Raw genomic sequence first — 18,149 nt, 5'->3', positions numbered from 1 at the left:
CAGAGAAGGAAGCAGTGTGGAACGTTTGGGGGGCATTGCTCTGCTGAATAAATGTTGCCACCCAGTGAAGAACAAAGCAAGGTTTTTGTAAAACCGAAAGTTGGGCTTGGTGTTGATACATTGTTAAGTTGCGCTTGAGACAGGAGGAAGAGACAGCGACGTCGTGTGTGTCTCTTTTTCATCATGTCGCAAGTGCTGCTTAACGATGTGTCAAGGTTCTCGTATTGTTGAATTCACACTCTGAACAGCAAACAAACAAGGGCGAGAGGGAGAGTAAGACACATTCTTCCTTGTTTGTTTGTACAGTTAATTCAAGCGCACAGAACACCAGCGTGCCCAAGCATCAACAGGGAAGGTTCTTGTAGAAATTGGCGTTTACTGGGATAAACTTGTGCCCCGCGAAAAACTCGAAGGTGAATGAAGAAGCAGTCAACGAAGCGACACGATTGGTTAGCATGAGCAAAACCGATGCTGTGGCATTTGCTCTGTGTGCATTTGGGAACACCGGGAACACTGTTCCTTCCAGAAGCGTCGAACTTCATCAAAAACATGGACAGGACAAGAGGACACTCTTTCCCTATCAAACCACATTGCCAGCGTAGCATATGACATCACCCAATTGGCACTATGCGCAAAACACAGGATTAATAAGTGGGCGCGGCTACGTGTTGGAAACGAAACAAGCAAAACTAATTCCAAAGCCTGGTTTGGGGCAATATGATCACACTTGCGAACACTCCCTCTCCCCTCCTCAATCTGTTGAGTGCGGAGGGAGTGAAGAGTTGCAGGAGAAAAGAGCAAATCTTTCCCAGATGTTTTCGTTGCTCCATTGAAGGCACTCCTTCTACAACTGACGTCGCTTAAGTGCCAATATGTTTGGACATTGTGAACGATACACTAGTATTGGGCAATAAATAGGTGGTTGCTGCCAGAAGTGTGGCAATGCTTGCGGGACGCATGCATAACTTGGTGTTCTAGTGCAGTAATGTCTTTTAATTGAACCAAACTGGGGAGAGGTGCCTGCTTCCATCTGCACCACATCTGTAATCCCTTTGAATTGTGCACAGCACTGCATGCAAGGTAATAGTTACTTTGAAACGCCATGAGGATTGCGCGGAACGACGACACAAAGAGGAGACAACAGGACGAGTGCAAGTCACGTGCTCATCCTGTTGTCTCCTCTTTGTGTCCTCGTTCCGCGCAATCCTCATGGCGTTTCAAGTATCAGACCAACTAGCCCATCAACAAATCTTGCTGAATAGTTACTTTGCCTAAAGTTCTGTGTACCCAGGGTGTCGGAACGAAACGAAAACCGAAAACGAAAAACGAAAAAAAAAAACGATATTTTTGGCCGGAACAAAAACGGAAACAAAACGTTATTTGTAATTTCGTTCCAGAGCGAAACCGGGGGAAAAAAAACAAAAAACGTTTCGGTTTTCGGTTTGAGTACAAAGTGCGTTCGAGTACATGCGCTCGTGTGCAGATGCCTTGAGGTTGATTGAATGGACCTTTTGCCAGTAGCGATCTGCGCATGCTTGGGCTGCCGGCCGCCATTCTTGGGAGTAGCCCCTGGCGAAACAAACAAAAGGGTTCCCCCTGACCTGGCTGCTTGGGGAGCGGCTGTGCTTCCGAGAGCTGCACGTTTTTATTTCCTCTTTTCGCACGGTTCTCTGAGTTCAGTTGTGCACACAAAAAAAAGGCTTTCAAAGGAAAGGGGCAAAAATGTTTGAGGCTGACCATGCCGCAAGCACTTATTGGGCTATCAGTGAGGGAGCAACGAAAACAAAAAAAAAAAGAAAAAAAAGAAAAAGGGGCGATTCGCCCACTGCAGATTAGTCACGCGAGCGTGCGCCTGATACCGTGACATTCATGTGAAAGCCGGGGGTGACGGGGGTAGGGTGCGTGTGGTACTGCAGGACCAGGATATTTCGTGAACGGGTTCCCCGAAAGTCACAAATTTCTGGGGACATGCCTTAGGTTCGCCGTGGCGACTGCTAGGAGGACCGGTACTGAAAGAAAGGTCCATGGAACACACGCACTTGCGCTTCAGTGCAACAGCTTGATTTCCAGCGCAACAGTAGTCGCACCTCATTACGATGGGGCGCGACAGAACAAATCGCGCACGAAGATTTTTCGTTTATGACAGCATCTCGAACAAATGTGCGAGCCAGATTAACGACGGCCAACATGTAGTTTCTGGAGGTCACGGTGGAAACTTGGAGTGGCATTTGCAGCGGCGCCATCCAGAGGTCTATGACACGTTGTGTGCCGGGGAAGCCGTGTCCAAAAAGCGTGTTGCATCCGGTGGGTATGAAGACTGTTCTGCTGAAAAGCTCACGCAACTGGACATATCAAGCATGCTTCAGCCGACTTCGTCAAGCAGCGTTTCACTTGAAAGGACAGCGGACGGACTAATGAAAAGCTGCATTGAGCTTGTCACAAACAATGGACAGCCGTTTCGAGCGCAGGTAGCCCTTGGGGTTCCAGCCACCCAAGTCAGCGTGGAGCGGGCATTCTCGTTGCCAAAGTTTATTTTATCTGACCAGACGTCTCGCCTTTCCCCTAGCACACTTGAGGACGTGCTTCTTATGAGGTCATATTCAGCGCCCTAAGGTGTGTCTGAAGAAGTGCTTGAATTTTGGTGTGCACTTGTGACACTTGAGGACGTTCAGTTTCTGAGGTAATGTTCAGTGCCACAAGATGTGTCTGAAGAAGTGCTTCAGTTATTGTGTGCATTTGTAAGTGCTCTTTATCCACTTAAATATTTAGCAAAAATCAATAAACATCGCTTCTTGTTTTTCTTTTTAATTTTTGTTCTCATTTTTTTTTTTTTTTTTTTGCAAACGCGAATCGTTATGAAGCCGTTACGAACCGTTATATTTTTCGTTCCGGAACGAAAATGAAATGGGACCTTTCTCTATGGAACGAAACAAAAACATTTTGTTCCGACACCCTGTGTGTACCATTTGAGGGCACCAGCAATGAAAACACAGATCACATAGACTGAGCGACGTGACGTGCAAATTTGCTCTCACTTGGGGAAACTGTGTTGTAACCGCAAGCATACGTCTAGTGACATGATGTGCTTTTGATAGGTTTCAGGGGTGCAGAGCTTGCAAAGCAGGGGTTGCTGAGGGAACGGAAAATTACAAAAACTCTAAAAACAGCGACAGCAATGTGTAGACTGGGAAGAGTGCAGTAGTCATGTGGTCCGTAATGTGTGGTCTGTTTTTTTCACTGTGTTCGTAATACGTGACTTTGGTACGGACAAACGGGTGGATTCCAGGATTTTTCTGAGTGGGGGGTCAGCTTCTATCACTATGATGATGATGATTATGATGATGATGATGATGAGGAGGAGGAGGAGGAGGAGGAGGAGGAGGAGGAGGAGGAGGATGATGATGATAGTGGTCTTTTTATTCGCCAATATATTCGAAAACTAAAAATACAAGAAATAGAAAAATCTACTCGATTTTTCTACTACCTCAGTGGTCATCTTCTTGGAGGTATACATTCAAAAACTAAGGGAGGAGTTAGGACATCTGGACAGACAACGCGTTTTCATTTTTCGACACACATTTCACACCATACAGATTTTACACATTTGACAAACTTGCAAGCTCTGGCTTTGTTGATGGGTGCATCCTTGCGATGGTCGTGTCAAACTGTGCTCGAGGGAAGCGCAGAACCACGGAACTTTAACCCAACGTATGCGAATCATATTTTGAGCCTCTGCTAAATGGCAAGTGGGTGGGAGCTGGCACTTCTCAGTCTCACAGGTTCATCCGTTTTACAGAACATGCACTGCTCAAATTAGTCACCTGTCCCTTTTAAAGGCATAATAAATTAATCAAATGTGAGTTTGCGCGTGAGGGTATGATGAGCATGGTGTTTAGTTTTTCTTTTATCGTTTACGCCATTCCTACTTCATCTTACTACTTAAAAACTCCGAGCGCTACAGTTAGCAGTGCTGTCTTCCTCTATATTCAGCAAAAGTGCGGTAGACCGTCGAGTGGAGTGGTTTACAGGACAGTCTGGTTAAAAACAAAGAAAAAAATACATAGGGTGGAGGTTTGGTTTCACAGCCTGGCGCGTGTGCCAGATAATGTGCAGAGGCTAGACAATGAAGGGAAGGAGAAGGAAACCGTGTGCGGAGTTTCTTGCTTCTCTGAGGTGATAACACCTTTCCCCCCTTATGTTGCATCCTTGCAGTGTTTGTGGCCCTGGCGGTGTGCATTGCGGTGAAGCTGGGCTCGTACCCGGCCTGGATGTTCTTCCAGTGCTTTGTGGCCATCACGCTCTTCTACTGCGCCCACTGGCAGACTTACGTCTCGGGCACGCTGCGCTTCGGGAAGTGAGTGGTGCACGCTTCTAGGGGACCTCTGGGGAACCTCTAGGGGACTTCTGGAGCACATTTAGGGGACTTCTAGGGGAATTCTAGGGGACCAACGAAGGTTCACACCTGACGCGGGGTCAAGAGTGCATCTAGTACTGTCTGAGGTGTTGTTGCATCGATTGGTGGGAAAGTAGCTTTTTTCAGAGCTGTCAGTCAAGCTCTGAAGGCTGGCATTGTGGTCTTAATGGTTGTTGGAGAATCTATTGCCGTTGTCGGCTGGTGCCACCATGTCCACGCTCCCCATTTTCTGGTGCCCATCATAACTTTCCTAGGCTTGTGAGATGTCATTAGCGACGTATCTTTTCAGGGCTAGCCAGGTCAAGACCACATGCCTAACACTTGGCCTGAGTTATAAGGTCAGGCCGGCTTGTAATGCTGCGTTCTGCCACCCAAATTGAACGGTGTGTAGTGTATGAGCCTACAGGCTGAAAAAGTGAGCTGTCGAACGAAGAATTGTCAAAGCTGAATGGTGGGGGAGGGGCCGTGAGCGCTGAGGCATTTAAAACAAACGTGGAGGTGTTTGCTCCTGGTACACTTCATGTAGGGGCCCGCGTGTAGATTACGCACAGTGCACAGAGTAGTGCAGGCTGACCTTCGGTAGCAAGATCTCCGAAACATTTAACACACAACCCGTGAAGGCTTGATTCTAGACTTTCGGTGCTGTATTTCTGGCGGCGGCAAAGTGCAAAAAACAAAATAATAAAAAATGAGAAGCCAGTGTGTACGAAATTCCAACGTAGGTTAGAGAATCCACAGTAGGCGTTTTAGTTCGAAGCCATCCACTCGGGTGCACATTGTAGCGAGTGTAGCTCAGTCACGTCGAGCCACAATTCCAATGTCTTAATTAATTGTGAGACGCAGTTAGTGTTTGTCCGCTTGTTTGAGAATGTTCGGAGTGCTTTGTGAGATATTTGTCTCGGAGTTACGAACGAAATAACTACGTTGGTGGCTGAATCTCGAAAATTTCAACAGTGAAAGTCCCGTACTGCATATTCTTTGCTGTCTTTCTCCTCATTTTTTTTTTCTTTCCCCTTTTTCTGATGTGAATTTCCAGATTTGACGTGACAGAGGCGCAGTTCTCGGTGATAATGATCCACCTCATCTCTGCAATTTTCGGGCCCGACATCTGGGCCACGAAGGTGAGTTTGAGAATTGGAAGAGGCTCCTTGGTGATGTCGTCTCGTGGTTCTTTTCACGGGATGTTGTATCCGTCCTGCCGTCATTGAGCATCTAACTTACAGCGTTGCACATCAACACATTGGTATTATTACTACAGTAAAACCTCATTACAAAAGACACTGCTACAAGAGACACTTGGTTATAAGGGACGTTTAAATGAAGCCGGTTTGGTTGGTTTTCCTGTAGTTGCCATGTTAGCAACGTTGCATACAAGAGACCCTGGTTATGAGAGACGTGTTTCCCTGGTTCCTTGAGTGTCTCTTGTAACGAAGTTTTACTGTATATCAGCAGCTAGACTGTTTGGTTGTCCATCTTGCCAGTGTATGTTTCATTTTGTGCCACGTTCTTCTATCTTCAGAAGTAGCTTTGTCAACTGCTTGAGCTGTAGTAAACGTGTCGCACAGTAATTGGTGTAGTCAGGGCCCACCCCTGAGAGCCAAGTCTGCATCGGTAGGATGTTAAAACAGACAGATAACTGCATTTGTTTTGTTTGCAGCTAAATTGTGGTGGGAAACAATCTTTGGATGGAATAAATGTTGAAAATAAACACCTCCTCAGTGAAGCAGTGTGTTCAGCCAGTTTGATCTGACATTTCTTTTGCATTTTTTTCTTCTTTAACACCGTGATGTTTCATTCTTACTGTAGCCTCTTACATTTTGTGGGGCTTCAAAAATGTTCTTTTTTTTTGTTGTTCAAGTAAGCTCGCTTTAACATGCGAGTTTCGTATTTGGGCTTGTTCTATGGAAAAAGATCCTTCGCTGCAGCTTGTTTTTTGGGAAACATGCAACTTGTTATGGGATCTTCTTTTCTTGTTTGGTTTTTTTCTCATAATTTCACCCAGCTGGGAATAAAGTGAGGACAGGAGTTTCCCTTTCAGCCAACCGGTGGTCATTGGGTGGTCGGTTCTCCTTGAATTTTGTGCACCATGAATTGAATATCGTCGATTAACAAAGATAGTGCTCAGGGGTGAGACAGCTGCGCATATTGCGCCTTTTTGATACAATTTCATTTCCCTGCGCCAAGCTGCTCCAAAAGCATGAAAATTGCGAAAATTGCGCCAAACTGCTCCAGAAGAGCCTGAAAGGCACGGATTTTGATGCTCATGTCAGTTCCGGCGGGGACGAAAGCCTCCCTCATCCCGGTCACCACTTTTATTGTCGGTGTATTGCAAACACAGAAATGGCAAAAATAGAAAGACTGAAATGAAGCAAACGATAGCTTCTAAAACACGATTGGCTTTCTGTCCGGGTTCGCTGAAACGGCCTTCCCGATTAGGCATCTCTGTGGCTACAAACATGGCCGCCGCCTGATCTGCCTGCTACTGCCGATTTCACGCACTCACTGCGCATCGCCGATATTTTCCCTGGTTTATTTTACGCTATCAGCTGGGTTCCAGTCTATTCATTCTATCAATTGTGGCTCTGAACAGTGACGTTAACGCGGGGATATGGTTTGAGATAGGCGCGAGATTATGAGAAGTTGCGTGGCTCGTAAAAAAGTTTTGAAATGTGGGGCCAACGACTTTGGCGTGGTTTGTCCTTAAGTGCGAAACGCGGTGCGTGTGTCTATAATCGGGTTCGTGAATTGAACTTTTTGGCTAGTTGTGGTGTTGCTGTGCTGAGGTGTTGCTGTGCTTCGAAGCACGATCGCGAGCCTCGGCCCGGGAGGGAACGGTCAGCACGAAAGTTGCGGGCTGCGCTGCGGCGCCGCAACCTGTCCAGGCAGGACTGCATGGTTGCCATAGCACGCGACTAATAACATTTGATGTATGCGAAGTGAAATTTAATGCCCAAATCTAGGTGGCTAAACAGTAACGCTACTCAAATGATCACCAGGTGGACGTGCGCCCCACGGACTGCAACGGGTAGGCTGGTTGGGCTATGCGACCGTTATCTCGCTCAACTGTTGTCGTGACAGCACTCGTTCATACAACGCAGCCTGGGATTACAAAAATAATTATTTTAGCATTAAAACGGCAGGAAAACACGCCACAATTGCAGAGCCCTTAAATTTGATAATGTTAATGGCAGTTTTGTTGTCAGTGTTACGTACATCCGCAACACAATATCACTAGTTAGGAAAAAGGCAGTGCAGTTAGAACTTTGTGATACTCTTAAAAAATTATTTCGCGTAAGGCTGTTCCAGTGTTCTGGGTATTTAAAACTGATTGGAATGTGTACTTGACCCTTCAAATTGCTGAAATTATGATTTTTTAAGCTCACAAGACGATGTATTAAATGTCCTTACCTGCTCCAAATCAAGATCGTTCTGCTCCAAAATCGAAATTTTGCTGCTCCGAAAACTGCTCCCAAATCTCTTTGGGCTGTCTCACCCCTGAGTGTTGTAATAACTGGACTTGAGCTGATGCTGTAAGGAAGTGATGGTTCAGTTCCCTCTGAGATTTCGGCGCTGGCGCCGGGGCTTTCCTTTAGTGTATGCATCCGCACTGTTGCATCATAAACGAGGCTCGTTTTGGGTGACGAGTGTGTGATTAAAACTAAGATCCGCAAGTTTGTTCTTAGCCTCTACATTTCGTCATAGCGGAATGAAAAACTGGTCCAAAAATTGACGATTTTTTGTTGAGATTCCTCATGGAGAAGGTCGCTGGGTCGTATTCCCTACTGTTCACTTTGGATGGGATTGGATTGGATTGGGCTTGCATTTTGCCCAGTGCTTTTTATCTTTGCCGTAAGAAGTGAGTGAAAATGTGACTTTTATACACCCTAGTTATCAAGGACTGGCTTCGATATGATCAGGCTGCAGTAGCTCAAGTGCTATTGTTCGGGAAAGGTTGTGTTCTTGGTCACATCGTGTTGAGATCATTTCAACTCGCCAGCGTACTACAGTGGATTAGGTCATCTCAAATCCTGATGCGTGGGCTTCTGGAACTTGCTGTGGCATTGTCAGTGTCCAGTAAGCTGTTTTTGGTTTTTGTTGTCAGTATTTTTAGTGAATATGAATGCTTTCTAAGGATTCTTGTGGCAGGAGGTTTCTGGGCTAACTAACACTCTTTTGAACTCGAGGCATTCCGAAGCATCGCCAACATGTTCTGATCTCGCTTCAGTCAGCCTGGCTGGAAATGAACCTGTAGATTTACCACAAAACTCAGCGACAAAAGACAGGCTTTGTTGCCTGTCATGTCATTCAGTGCTTCAAAGCACTCTCATTTATCACGAGTGATCAGAATTGCAAAACGCTGTGGTCTGCTGCCGAGAATCCTGAACCAGGGTGCCACCAGCACTTTTCTTCGAATGACAACGTGCTGGAAGTGGTAAGACAACACAACCTTCAACAAAACCCTTTTTCATCACAAAGGGTGAACGTGTTAATAAGGAACGAGTCATGAGCTCGTGATCGTAGTAATGTGCTGCAACTCGAGGCAACCACCTTCTCCATGTTCGGCGGGGTGCAAAAGCAAAGCCCAGTTTTTGGTGGTGGTGTTGTTGTTGGGCGTGTAGCAGGCGGCGGGATATCGCAGGTGGTCTTTGTTGAGCTGCCCCTCAAGTTTCTGCCTCTGTGCATCGGCGTCACGGCCGCTAGCTTCGCTCTCGTCAGCTACGCGGGAACCATCTTCACCGGCGGCGTCGGCAAGAACGGCTCCACGGTGGCTGTAAGTTGTCGCCGCCGGAGAATCGTCGTCGATGGCGCCCCCTTTGGGCGGATTGCGTCCCCTGCGTGCTCTGTTCGCCTGCGGCTGCATCTCTCGGAAGACACTCTTTTGTACTAACCAACTCTTGTTTGCGTCTTCATTCCTTTTTTTTTTTTTTTCTTTGCGGACTGTGCAAGCAGGGGTGCTGCGCATGGGTGGTTGGCAATGTGCCCCCCGGCACTACCTCGACGACTTTCTGATTTCGAAACCTTTTTTTTCCCGGTGGCAATTCTTCGTGCCCACTGAATGCGGACGAAGAAAAAAAAAGAAACGCTGGCAGTTCTCCAAGCTCTTCTCGCTTGTTGTCCGAAGCTATAATAGTGAGCCCTCTAAATGTCATCTCGGGCCGTCTGCGATGGAGGTGTTTTTTCACACTTTCGTCCCTACCGCGCACTGTATTGTACACCGTTGGCTGCGGAAAGTTTGGAAGCATTGCCAGCGTTTCTTCACCGAGCTGGAGTTCCCAAGAAAGCCTCTGTACGGGACCGTGGCATTCAGTTTGCGACGCAACTGCTCACAAGCAACTAAGCATTATCAATTACTAAACAGTTGTACGACGGTAAATTTAGTAACGCGTAAGAGTAATGTTAACATTCCGTTTATTCATTTTTAACCTCCGTGTTGCCGAAAATTATTCGCAAGCTGGAAAATTGGCTTTCGTGTGGAGGCTTTCTTTTTTTCGTTTTACCAATTGGCCATTTTTCGCTGTTGCTAATCACTTGTCTCCTTTCTTCTTCTTTTTCCTCTTCTCTCTCTTCTCTCTGTCCCCCTCGATCCCTCCACCTCCTCCTCCTCCTTCGTGGTATGCCTTCTGCCTGACTGACTGCACCTTCCTAACGGATGGATGACCACCCCTGCCTGCCTTCTCTCTGCTGCGGCTTCGGCTGCGGCTGTGGCTTTGGCCTAACGGCAGCTGCCCCTGTTCAATATGGAGCTGCGGCTCCTGCCCGTGTCAGCGGCGCTCTCCGTCTCTCTCATCATGTGCTACACAGACGTTGCCGTTATTCTCTCGGGTGGAGTGGGGAAAAACGGCTCCACCGTCGCCGTAAGTCGCAATTAACGCATGCCGGCTGTCGGTCTCATTAGCGGAGCCTGCTTAAAGGGGGAACACTGGTCTTGAGGACATTTTTGATATTTGTTTTTACCTATGTGACTGAGAGTCACATACTAAGTGTATTTTAACGTCCTCAGCACAAACATGCAGTCAGTTTTTATCTGTGTGGTGTAAAGGCAGAGTTGTGCAACATGTTATGTCATTCTTTTTCGGGCAATTTTTTCATTACCTACCTGTGAAACACTCGAATACTTTTTATCCCTTTGTGCTCTAGAAAGACCAGGAAGTGCAACTATACCACTGCAGTAATTTTAGCATTGTTTCCGCAATTGCTGTAAACTTATTAAATGCCAGGTCATCAATTACCAGGTTTTCATCAAATTGCATAAAAAATTGTGCTAGCAAAAATATACTCTGTGGTTTCATTGCACTGTTGAGGTCATAAGCTTTCGAGTGCAGCAAAAATGATACTAATCTGACCAGTACATCCCAAGATACTCTACCCAACAGTTGACCTCGCGGGGAAAAAGTTGGTCCTGAGAAAACAAGCCACGAAGTTTGGGAACTGGTGAAAATGGTCATTTTGCTGACTTCAAAGGGCAGCAGCAGTTTTGTAAATACTTGTGGTGCAGCTATAATAATTAGCTGGTGCTTTCTCTGGGACCTGTAGACTGCAAATAAAATTAATACAGAAAATTAGTTTTTTGGCTAATTTTCGGTCCTCAAGACCAGTGTCCCCCCCTTAAATACAAGGATGAAAGATTGTGACGTGGAATGTCTTTCAAATGTGATAGCAATCGTGTTTAAGACATTCCTATTTTTTTGTAGTTTATTTCCCAAACTTTATGCAATGTTGGGGAAAGTTACTGTATTCATCAGCCATCAGTGAATAATCCATTTGCAGCAAGAGACAAATTGAAGGTAATCTTTCTGTCATTAGTTTCCCATTCTTAAAGTAGTGGGTCAAAAAAATGAGAGAGTTAAATAACAATGTGAGGGAAAGATGCAGATACAAGAGGGGGTGTAAAGCTGGCTAGACAAGGTGTTCTGTGTTCTTTCTTTATTATTTAATTTTACCATCTCACTTCTCAATGGGGTCATGAAAACAAAATGAAGTTCGGTTCATTTGAAAGACTGCTTCATTCGAATAACACTGACACCACTTTTAACGCAAACTTCACTCAAATAAGCCTTATAACTAGGAGAAAAAAAAACAGAATGGCCATGCCGCTCAATAGCTCATTTTCTGCACAAGAGCCTATGACATATCGTAGGCTGTTATTTGTGATTGGCCGAGGCCAACAACATCGAACACAAATTAAACAGAGATTACAAGCTTGCAGAACGAGCTATTTGCGCCTAAATTGAGTGCATATTCTATTTATAGCAGTAAGAATGCTGGGGTAAACAGTAAAAATTACGAACACGTAAACGTGGAAGCAGTTAGGGTGGCACTTTGCTGGCTAACACTGCCTAGCACAGCCGTTGGGTGCGTTGGGCTCGTCTGACATGATACTGGCTAACTGGTGCAGGCGGCACGGTCACTAACGTGACCCTGTTTGTCATTTCATACTTGATGTTTTATGAAACAATTATTATCAACCGTAATAAAAATACAGCAGGCATACAAATCCGGTCAGAAGCAGAGTGCGAATAGCAGTCGTTGAGCGGTATCGCCGTGCCATCTAGACAGGCGGATGGTAACCATAGGTGCGGTTTCCTGACAGCGGCAGCCTCAGTCAACATACTAACATTCGTTTTAGGTACTTGCCTGGATGATGTCGCGGAATATAATATGCAACAGGAAAGTTGAAATTTTGGCTTACATACTTTCGTTTCTCAGTGAACAAAGCATCGTTTGCTGCCGGACTAACACTGGGCACTATAAAACGCCAAATCTTTTGGAGAAAACAAGCTTCTATTTTGTCTTCATGGTCCCCTTGAAGGGAGGGAATATGTGAGGGTTTATTTTTCTGCTTATTGGTTTTCGCGGTTTATCATTGTGAGCTTGCTGGCTTTGGGGTCGTGTTGGCTTAATTCTCATTTAGTTTTTGCTTTTCTAAATCAACCGCCTGCATCACAGCACCATGTGTACTATTAGTTTTACTGGTTTATTTCTGGGCCCTTGCGAGGCTAGCTTGGCTCACTGCCTAATGTCACCAGCTTCAAGCTGCGCGTTTCAACACATGTCCTAAAGGACACGAGCTGGATATGCAAAAGAGAAAAAGAGACTGTGCGTTAAACATTTCCATTCTGGTCTGCTGACCTTAACTGTCCCATAGGGGCTGTCGATGCCTGTAGGAGCCATATGTTTTTGAGTATGATAAAAATCTTTCAGAGCGTGTCGCCTGACCAGCTACTTAAAAACTGAGTCAACTAGTTGCACTAGAAATGTATTGGCCGTGCCTTGCTTTTTGCTAATGGAGCACAAGTTCACTGCATGCAATGCCAAGGGGTGGTGGTGAAGCATGTTAGTTAATTTCTTTGGATTGCTTTTTTTATGTGTTTGTTTTGTTTTCAGTTTCTGGTTTGCTAATTCAATGTTATGCTTACATTACAATGTCTCCTCTGGGCCTGGTGCTCATTTAATGTCATAGGTGGCTTCCCTTGAAAGATGTCTCTGATAATTTTACTGAAAGGGCTGTTGCCAGATTGCGAAGGTCAAGTTTAAAGAAGTTTCACACCCTCTAGCGTTGCCAAGGACTTGTACGCCGCTGTAGCCAACGTGCTCATTAGTGCGGGGCGAATTGAGGGCAGTGCAGAGGGGGCAGTGCAGCCTACCGAGTGAACATCAGCCTTTTGCTGTTTGGTTGTAGAGGTGTCATGAAGGAAGGAGGAGGCCCCCCCCTCCTCCCTCCTGATCTCTCTCCTCCCCTGACTGGGTGCAGGGCACGAGCGTGCTGTCGCCCAGCATCCCCATAGCGCTGGTGGTGGTGCCGGCATTCATCATCTACCAGAAGTCCACGGGGGGCATCTACGAGCACCACCCGTGCCTCTACATCATCGCCTTCGGCATGGTCGCGGCCAAGGTCACCAACAGGCTTGTGGTGGGTCTCTCGCTCTCTCTCCTCTTTCTCCCCCTCTCGTCTCTCTCTCCTCTTCTCGCTCTGTTTCTCCCTACTCTCTTCTCTCTTTCCCTCCTCTTCTCTCTCTCCCTCCTCTCTTCTCCCTACTCTCTTTCTCCCTACTCTCTTTATCTATATTTCTCCATCTTTCTCTCTTTCTCTCTCCTTTCTCTTTGTCTCTCTCTCTTCTCTCTCTCTTTCTACCACCTTTCTTCTTTCTTTCTCCCTACTCTCCTCTCTCCTTGTCTTTCTCTCCCCCCCCCCCCTTTCTCCCGTTTTCGTAGTCCACAGCGAACGTGCGAAAAGGGGACAGTCGGAAATGTGAAATGAAGGGGACAATCATTTCAAAAGGGAGTAGCTTCAAGTCCTACTGCAAAAAAAGACACCACGTGTGGCATGCCTTCGTTGTTTTGTGATTTGGTTGCCAAAACATAGTGGCGTGTGTCTGTGTTCGGTTGTTAATTCTTTTTTTCTTCCCTCTGTTGGAAATTGAAGACAGTTGATTCTGGCTTGTCTATATTTTGTGAAGTGGTTTACACATGTTCGCTGCTCGTGGTGATAAGGTGTGCAAGCTCAAGCAGCTGAAATTTGCTACAGTCAGAAGGTTGACTGAACGAGGACAACAAACAAGCCAAGTTCAGCACAAACTTCATGAGCTGCTCTTAATTAGATTGGATAAGTAGCAAAAAACAGAGATTGGGAGCCAATGCCTGGAGGCATTTTGCACCGTCGCTGAATGATGTCGACCCACCGGCCTGCAAGAATTGGCTGATGCTGGCAAAAACAGTTGCAAGGTTGGCAAGGGCAAGTGCCATCCCTGTGTGGCTGTCACCAGTAAGAATAGAAAAAAATATGAGCAACTAGCTTTGCCTGTTTTATCATCATGGTGCAGTTGGGCGCTACGTTGTCTGATTATGGTCAGATGTAAACCTCAGTTCTAGGTTTATTGCCTCAAACAAGCATGCTACCCGCTGCCACCCTGTTATAGACTTGAGGCGCCTCTCAGCTGACAGGCTCCACCCCTTGATAAGTAATCAACATGCTTTCCTTTTTGGTGACAACCTAATAGAACTTTGGTACAAATTACGGTTTAGTGAGTAACATGTGAGGCACTGAGTGGGGCAGTGGAAGTGGTGAGTGAATATATCTACTTAGGCCAAGTAGTGACCCCGGATCCCAACTATGAGGCAGAGAGAATTAGGATAAAAATGGAGTAAGGTGCATTCCGCAGGCATTCTCACATAATGAATGGCAGCCTACCATTGTCCCTGAAGGAGAAAGTGTACGACAGCTGCATCTCACCGGTACTCACCTACGGGGCAGAAACTTGGAGGCTCACTAAGAGGGTTCAACTTAAATTGAGAACGACTCAGCGCGCAATGGAGCGGAAAATGATAGGTGTAACATTAAGGGACAAGAAGAGAGCGGAGTGGGTCAGGGAGCAAAATGGTGTTAAAGACATATTAGTAAAAATTAAGAAGAAGAAGAAATGGGCATGGGCACGGCATGTAATGCGAAGGCAAGATAACCGTTGGTCATTAAGGGTAACAGAGTGGATCCCTAGAGAAGGCAAGCGTGGAAGGAGGTGGCAGGACGTTAGATGGGCAGATGAAATCAAGAAGTTTGCGGGGATAAATTGGTCGCAGTTAGCACAGGACCGGGATAATTCGAGATCCATGAGAGAGGCCTTTGGCCTGCAGTGGGCGTAGATAGGCTGCTGCTGCTGCTGCTCCTGCTGCTACTGCTTCTGATGGTGATGATCGTTGATGATGATGATGATGATGATGATGATGATTGATGAGTAACATGCTGGTAAGCGAGTTAATTTGAAATGTGCCATTTTTAAATGACAAATTTATCCCTGTCTGAACGACCCAATCTTTTGATCAAAGCAAAGCTGCATGTTGGTCTTGTGGTCTTTTTTAAGGCTCGCACGCAGATTTTAATTGATTCCTCGATGTAGAGTCAGCAGTTGTGGGTTGTTTCCTTCGCTTTTTTTTTTATGGTCATGTCGAGTGTTTGTGATGCTGCTTTAGAAGAACCAGTTTGGTGTATTTATATTCTTTTCTCTCTTTACTTTAGGATGGTGTTTGAGTGTCAGGCAACTGTGCCCTCTTCCCGCCTTAAATGGCTAAAAAAAAAAACCCCGCAGGTTGCGCATATGTGCCGGAGTGAGATGGACTACATGGACTCTGCGCTGCTGGGTCCCGGCATGCTCTTCCTGAACCAGTACTTCAACACCTTCATCAACGAGTACGCCATCCTGCTCGTTTGCCTGGTGAGAATGACTTCTGGCTCCTGTCGGCTTCTGTCGGCTTGGAAAAAGGGGGACGCAATTGGGCTTGTCAATCCACCTTTTGAGCTGCTATTGGGAAAATTAGTTGATGTTTCTACATGTTTTACCGCGCTTATGTTGAATGTTTTGCCTGCCTCTTGTGCAGATTGATTGTGTTTTTAAAGATAAAGTTTATTTGCCCGTTTGTACATTGATTACACGGGAAGGGCTGAGGAAAAAAAAACTGCCAAAGGAGCTTTGCACGCAACTTTCAGTTCAGAAAATTTAGGTGAATTTTCATGACGAGAGGCTGCTTTTGAGTTGTAACCTAGAACTGAGCAAGGCAGCGAGGGTTGTCTTCTGCTTCTAGTTCAGCCAGTTTGAAAAGTCCATGCATTCAAAAGTAAGTGCTGAAAGGGTGAGAAAAATGATTGATTGCACTTTTAAGTATAAGAGCAATGTTTAATCGCGTTGAAGGTTCTTGTTCTTCAACTGTGAACCTTGGGAAATGAACTTTGGGAAATCTCCATGTGTTTTCTTGATTTTCGGGCACGCTGTATTGATAAATTTTAGGTAACCCGCTGAGCTTTGCAAGTGTTAGTTGTTTGGAAAAGCTTTGCGCCAGGCAGGCTTAATTAATGGAGACAAACTGTGCCATGCTTCTCAACTTAAAAGAAAGAATGTTTTCTTTAGGTTTTGAATGCGTGCGGTAATATTAATTTCATTTCATTTCATTTCATTCAAAATACCCCTAAAGACCCTCACTGGGAGGGTATTACATAGGGGGTGAAGAACATTGGAAAAGAACAATGCAAATAAAGCTAAAGAACAGGTTATAGGAAAAAGAAGCAGGTACAAGTTGGTGCATGGTAAAAAATACATGTACAGCAAAAATACCAAAAACTTAGAAAACACATACACACACCCAAGAAAATATTTAGGGAAGTTAGGCACAGGTAACATGGCATTTTAGTTTGGAACCTGTGTTAGCCTTGGCTGCTGTTGCAATTTTTGCACTTCTGGTCCTCCGCATGATTGGTGGGGTCAGTTGTGCCAGGGAAATGGACAAATCCCAGGCACGTGAATCAGATATCATCTGCGCATTGTGCACGAATATTCAAAACTTGCACTCAAAGTGACTTGTTATATCAATCATATTGTGCTTTTGATGTTTTAAGGATCTGTTTTGTGTGGGCATCACAATATTCTCGTGATGACAAATTGTGTGAAAAAGCTTAACGGTGCAAACAGTAGTGAAACTTGTCTAGAAGAAAAGTGTACACATGAGAAAATTAATTTACGAAAGGAAAGCTTGGGTGCCCTCTTTTTTTTTTTTCTTAATTTTTTCGCGCCCATTACTTTAGCATGCCGTAACTGTCACAACTGGTATCAGTGGAAGGAAAGCGTGTTTTCTGGCCCAACCACCACGTTTGTCTGCGTGTCTTAGAAATGGTTACTGCGATTTATTCAAGTACTATTTGCAGTTGGGAAAACAGTGAAACACTGTTGTTTGAAGGGGTGCAGGAGTTTTTGAGGCACAGAGCAGTGCTGACTCCAAGGTAGGCATGGTATTAGCAGTTAAAGTTGCAATTTTGACAGTTTCACAAGCCAAGAGTTTCAGTAGTGTGCCCTGTTACGGCAGCGTCCTGAAATTTCAGGAGGCAAGCTGAAGCAGGCACAGCCGTCTGCTGCTATTTTATTGCAAATAAAGTTTCATTAAATCGATCCATTTGTTCGTTCATCGATTCTTTGATATTCATTGATTGACTGATAGATTCATTAATTTATTCATTCATCAATTGACTGTTTTGTTTATTTGCAATCAGATAAGTTAGTGAATGAAGGACTGAATAAATGAACGAAGTTTCAATAATCCGTTGATGTTCTTTTATTGATTGATTGATTGATTGATTGACTATTTCATTTATTTACAATAAAAAAAGTGAGTGGGTGAGTGAATGAAGGACTGGATAAATGAAGACAGTTTGATTGATTCATTGGTCTGTTTGTTCTTTTATTGTTTGATCAATTAATTATTTTTTCAATTCATTGGTTCATTCATTAATTAATTTGTTCAGTCAGTCGTTTGTTCACTCACTCATTGATTGATTCATTGGTTGATTCATTCGCTCCCTGTGTGTGCGCCTCGCAGGTGTACTCGGTGGCGGACCTGCTGCACTACTCAGTGATCGTGTGCAACCAGATCTGCGCCCACCTGCAGATCCCGCTGCTGCGGATCGCACCCAGGTTCCCGGCCCCCCTGGTTCCCTCCTCTGCTGCCTCCACGGACAGGGCGGCAGCAGCACCCACCGCCCAGTCACAGGCCGGTGAGTGGGATATCCCCCCTTCTCTCCCCCTCTCTCCTTCCCCCCCTCTCTGCCTCCTCGGAAAAAGAAGGGAGGGTGAAAAGAAACTACAACCTTTTGCTCTGCCGCCCTCGCTGTGGCCTGTCTCCGACGAAACCTGCACTCCGTTTGAAGAACCAGTTCACGACGGTTCTAAACCGCACATTTTTGCTTCAGCATTGTCCC

At 45.5% G+C, this 18,149-nt stretch overlaps 1 protein-coding gene across 6 annotated transcripts in view; it reads left to right on the top strand.

Annotated features, from left to right (window-relative positions):
- Positions 1-18,149, top strand: part of LOC144175830 (choline/ethanolaminephosphotransferase 1-like) — a 51,870-nt gene that overhangs the window by 15,517 nt on the left and 18,204 nt on the right. For 5 of the 6 annotated variants that reach the window (XM_077704839.1, XM_077704844.1, XM_077704842.1 and 2 more), the window contains exons 3-8: positions 4,213-4,354; positions 5,451-5,535; positions 9,054-9,185; positions 13,167-13,325; positions 15,496-15,621; positions 17,771-17,945. In XM_077704839.1, the coding sequence (XP_077560965.1) occupies positions 4,213-4,354; positions 5,451-5,535; positions 9,054-9,185; positions 13,167-13,325; positions 15,496-15,621; positions 17,771-17,945 (819 nt within the window). Of the gene's footprint in view, positions 1-4,212; positions 4,355-5,450; positions 5,536-9,053; positions 9,186-10,137; positions 10,270-13,166; positions 13,326-15,495; positions 15,622-17,770; positions 17,946-18,149 lie in introns of all 6 variants that reach the window. The other variant, XM_077704840.1, reaches the window with a different exon arrangement.

Source organism: Haemaphysalis longicornis, unplaced genomic scaffold (genome assembly GCF_048455015.1).
Source record: "Haemaphysalis longicornis isolate Haplotype H1 unplaced genomic scaffold, Haemaphysalis longicornis Haplotype H1 scaffold_3, whole genome shotgun sequence".
Taxonomy (NCBI): Eukaryota; Metazoa; Arthropoda; class Arachnida; order Ixodida; family Ixodidae; genus Haemaphysalis; species Haemaphysalis longicornis.
The sequence above is the reverse complement of the archived record's forward strand: the minus strand, read 5'-3'. Positions and strand labels throughout refer to the sequence as shown.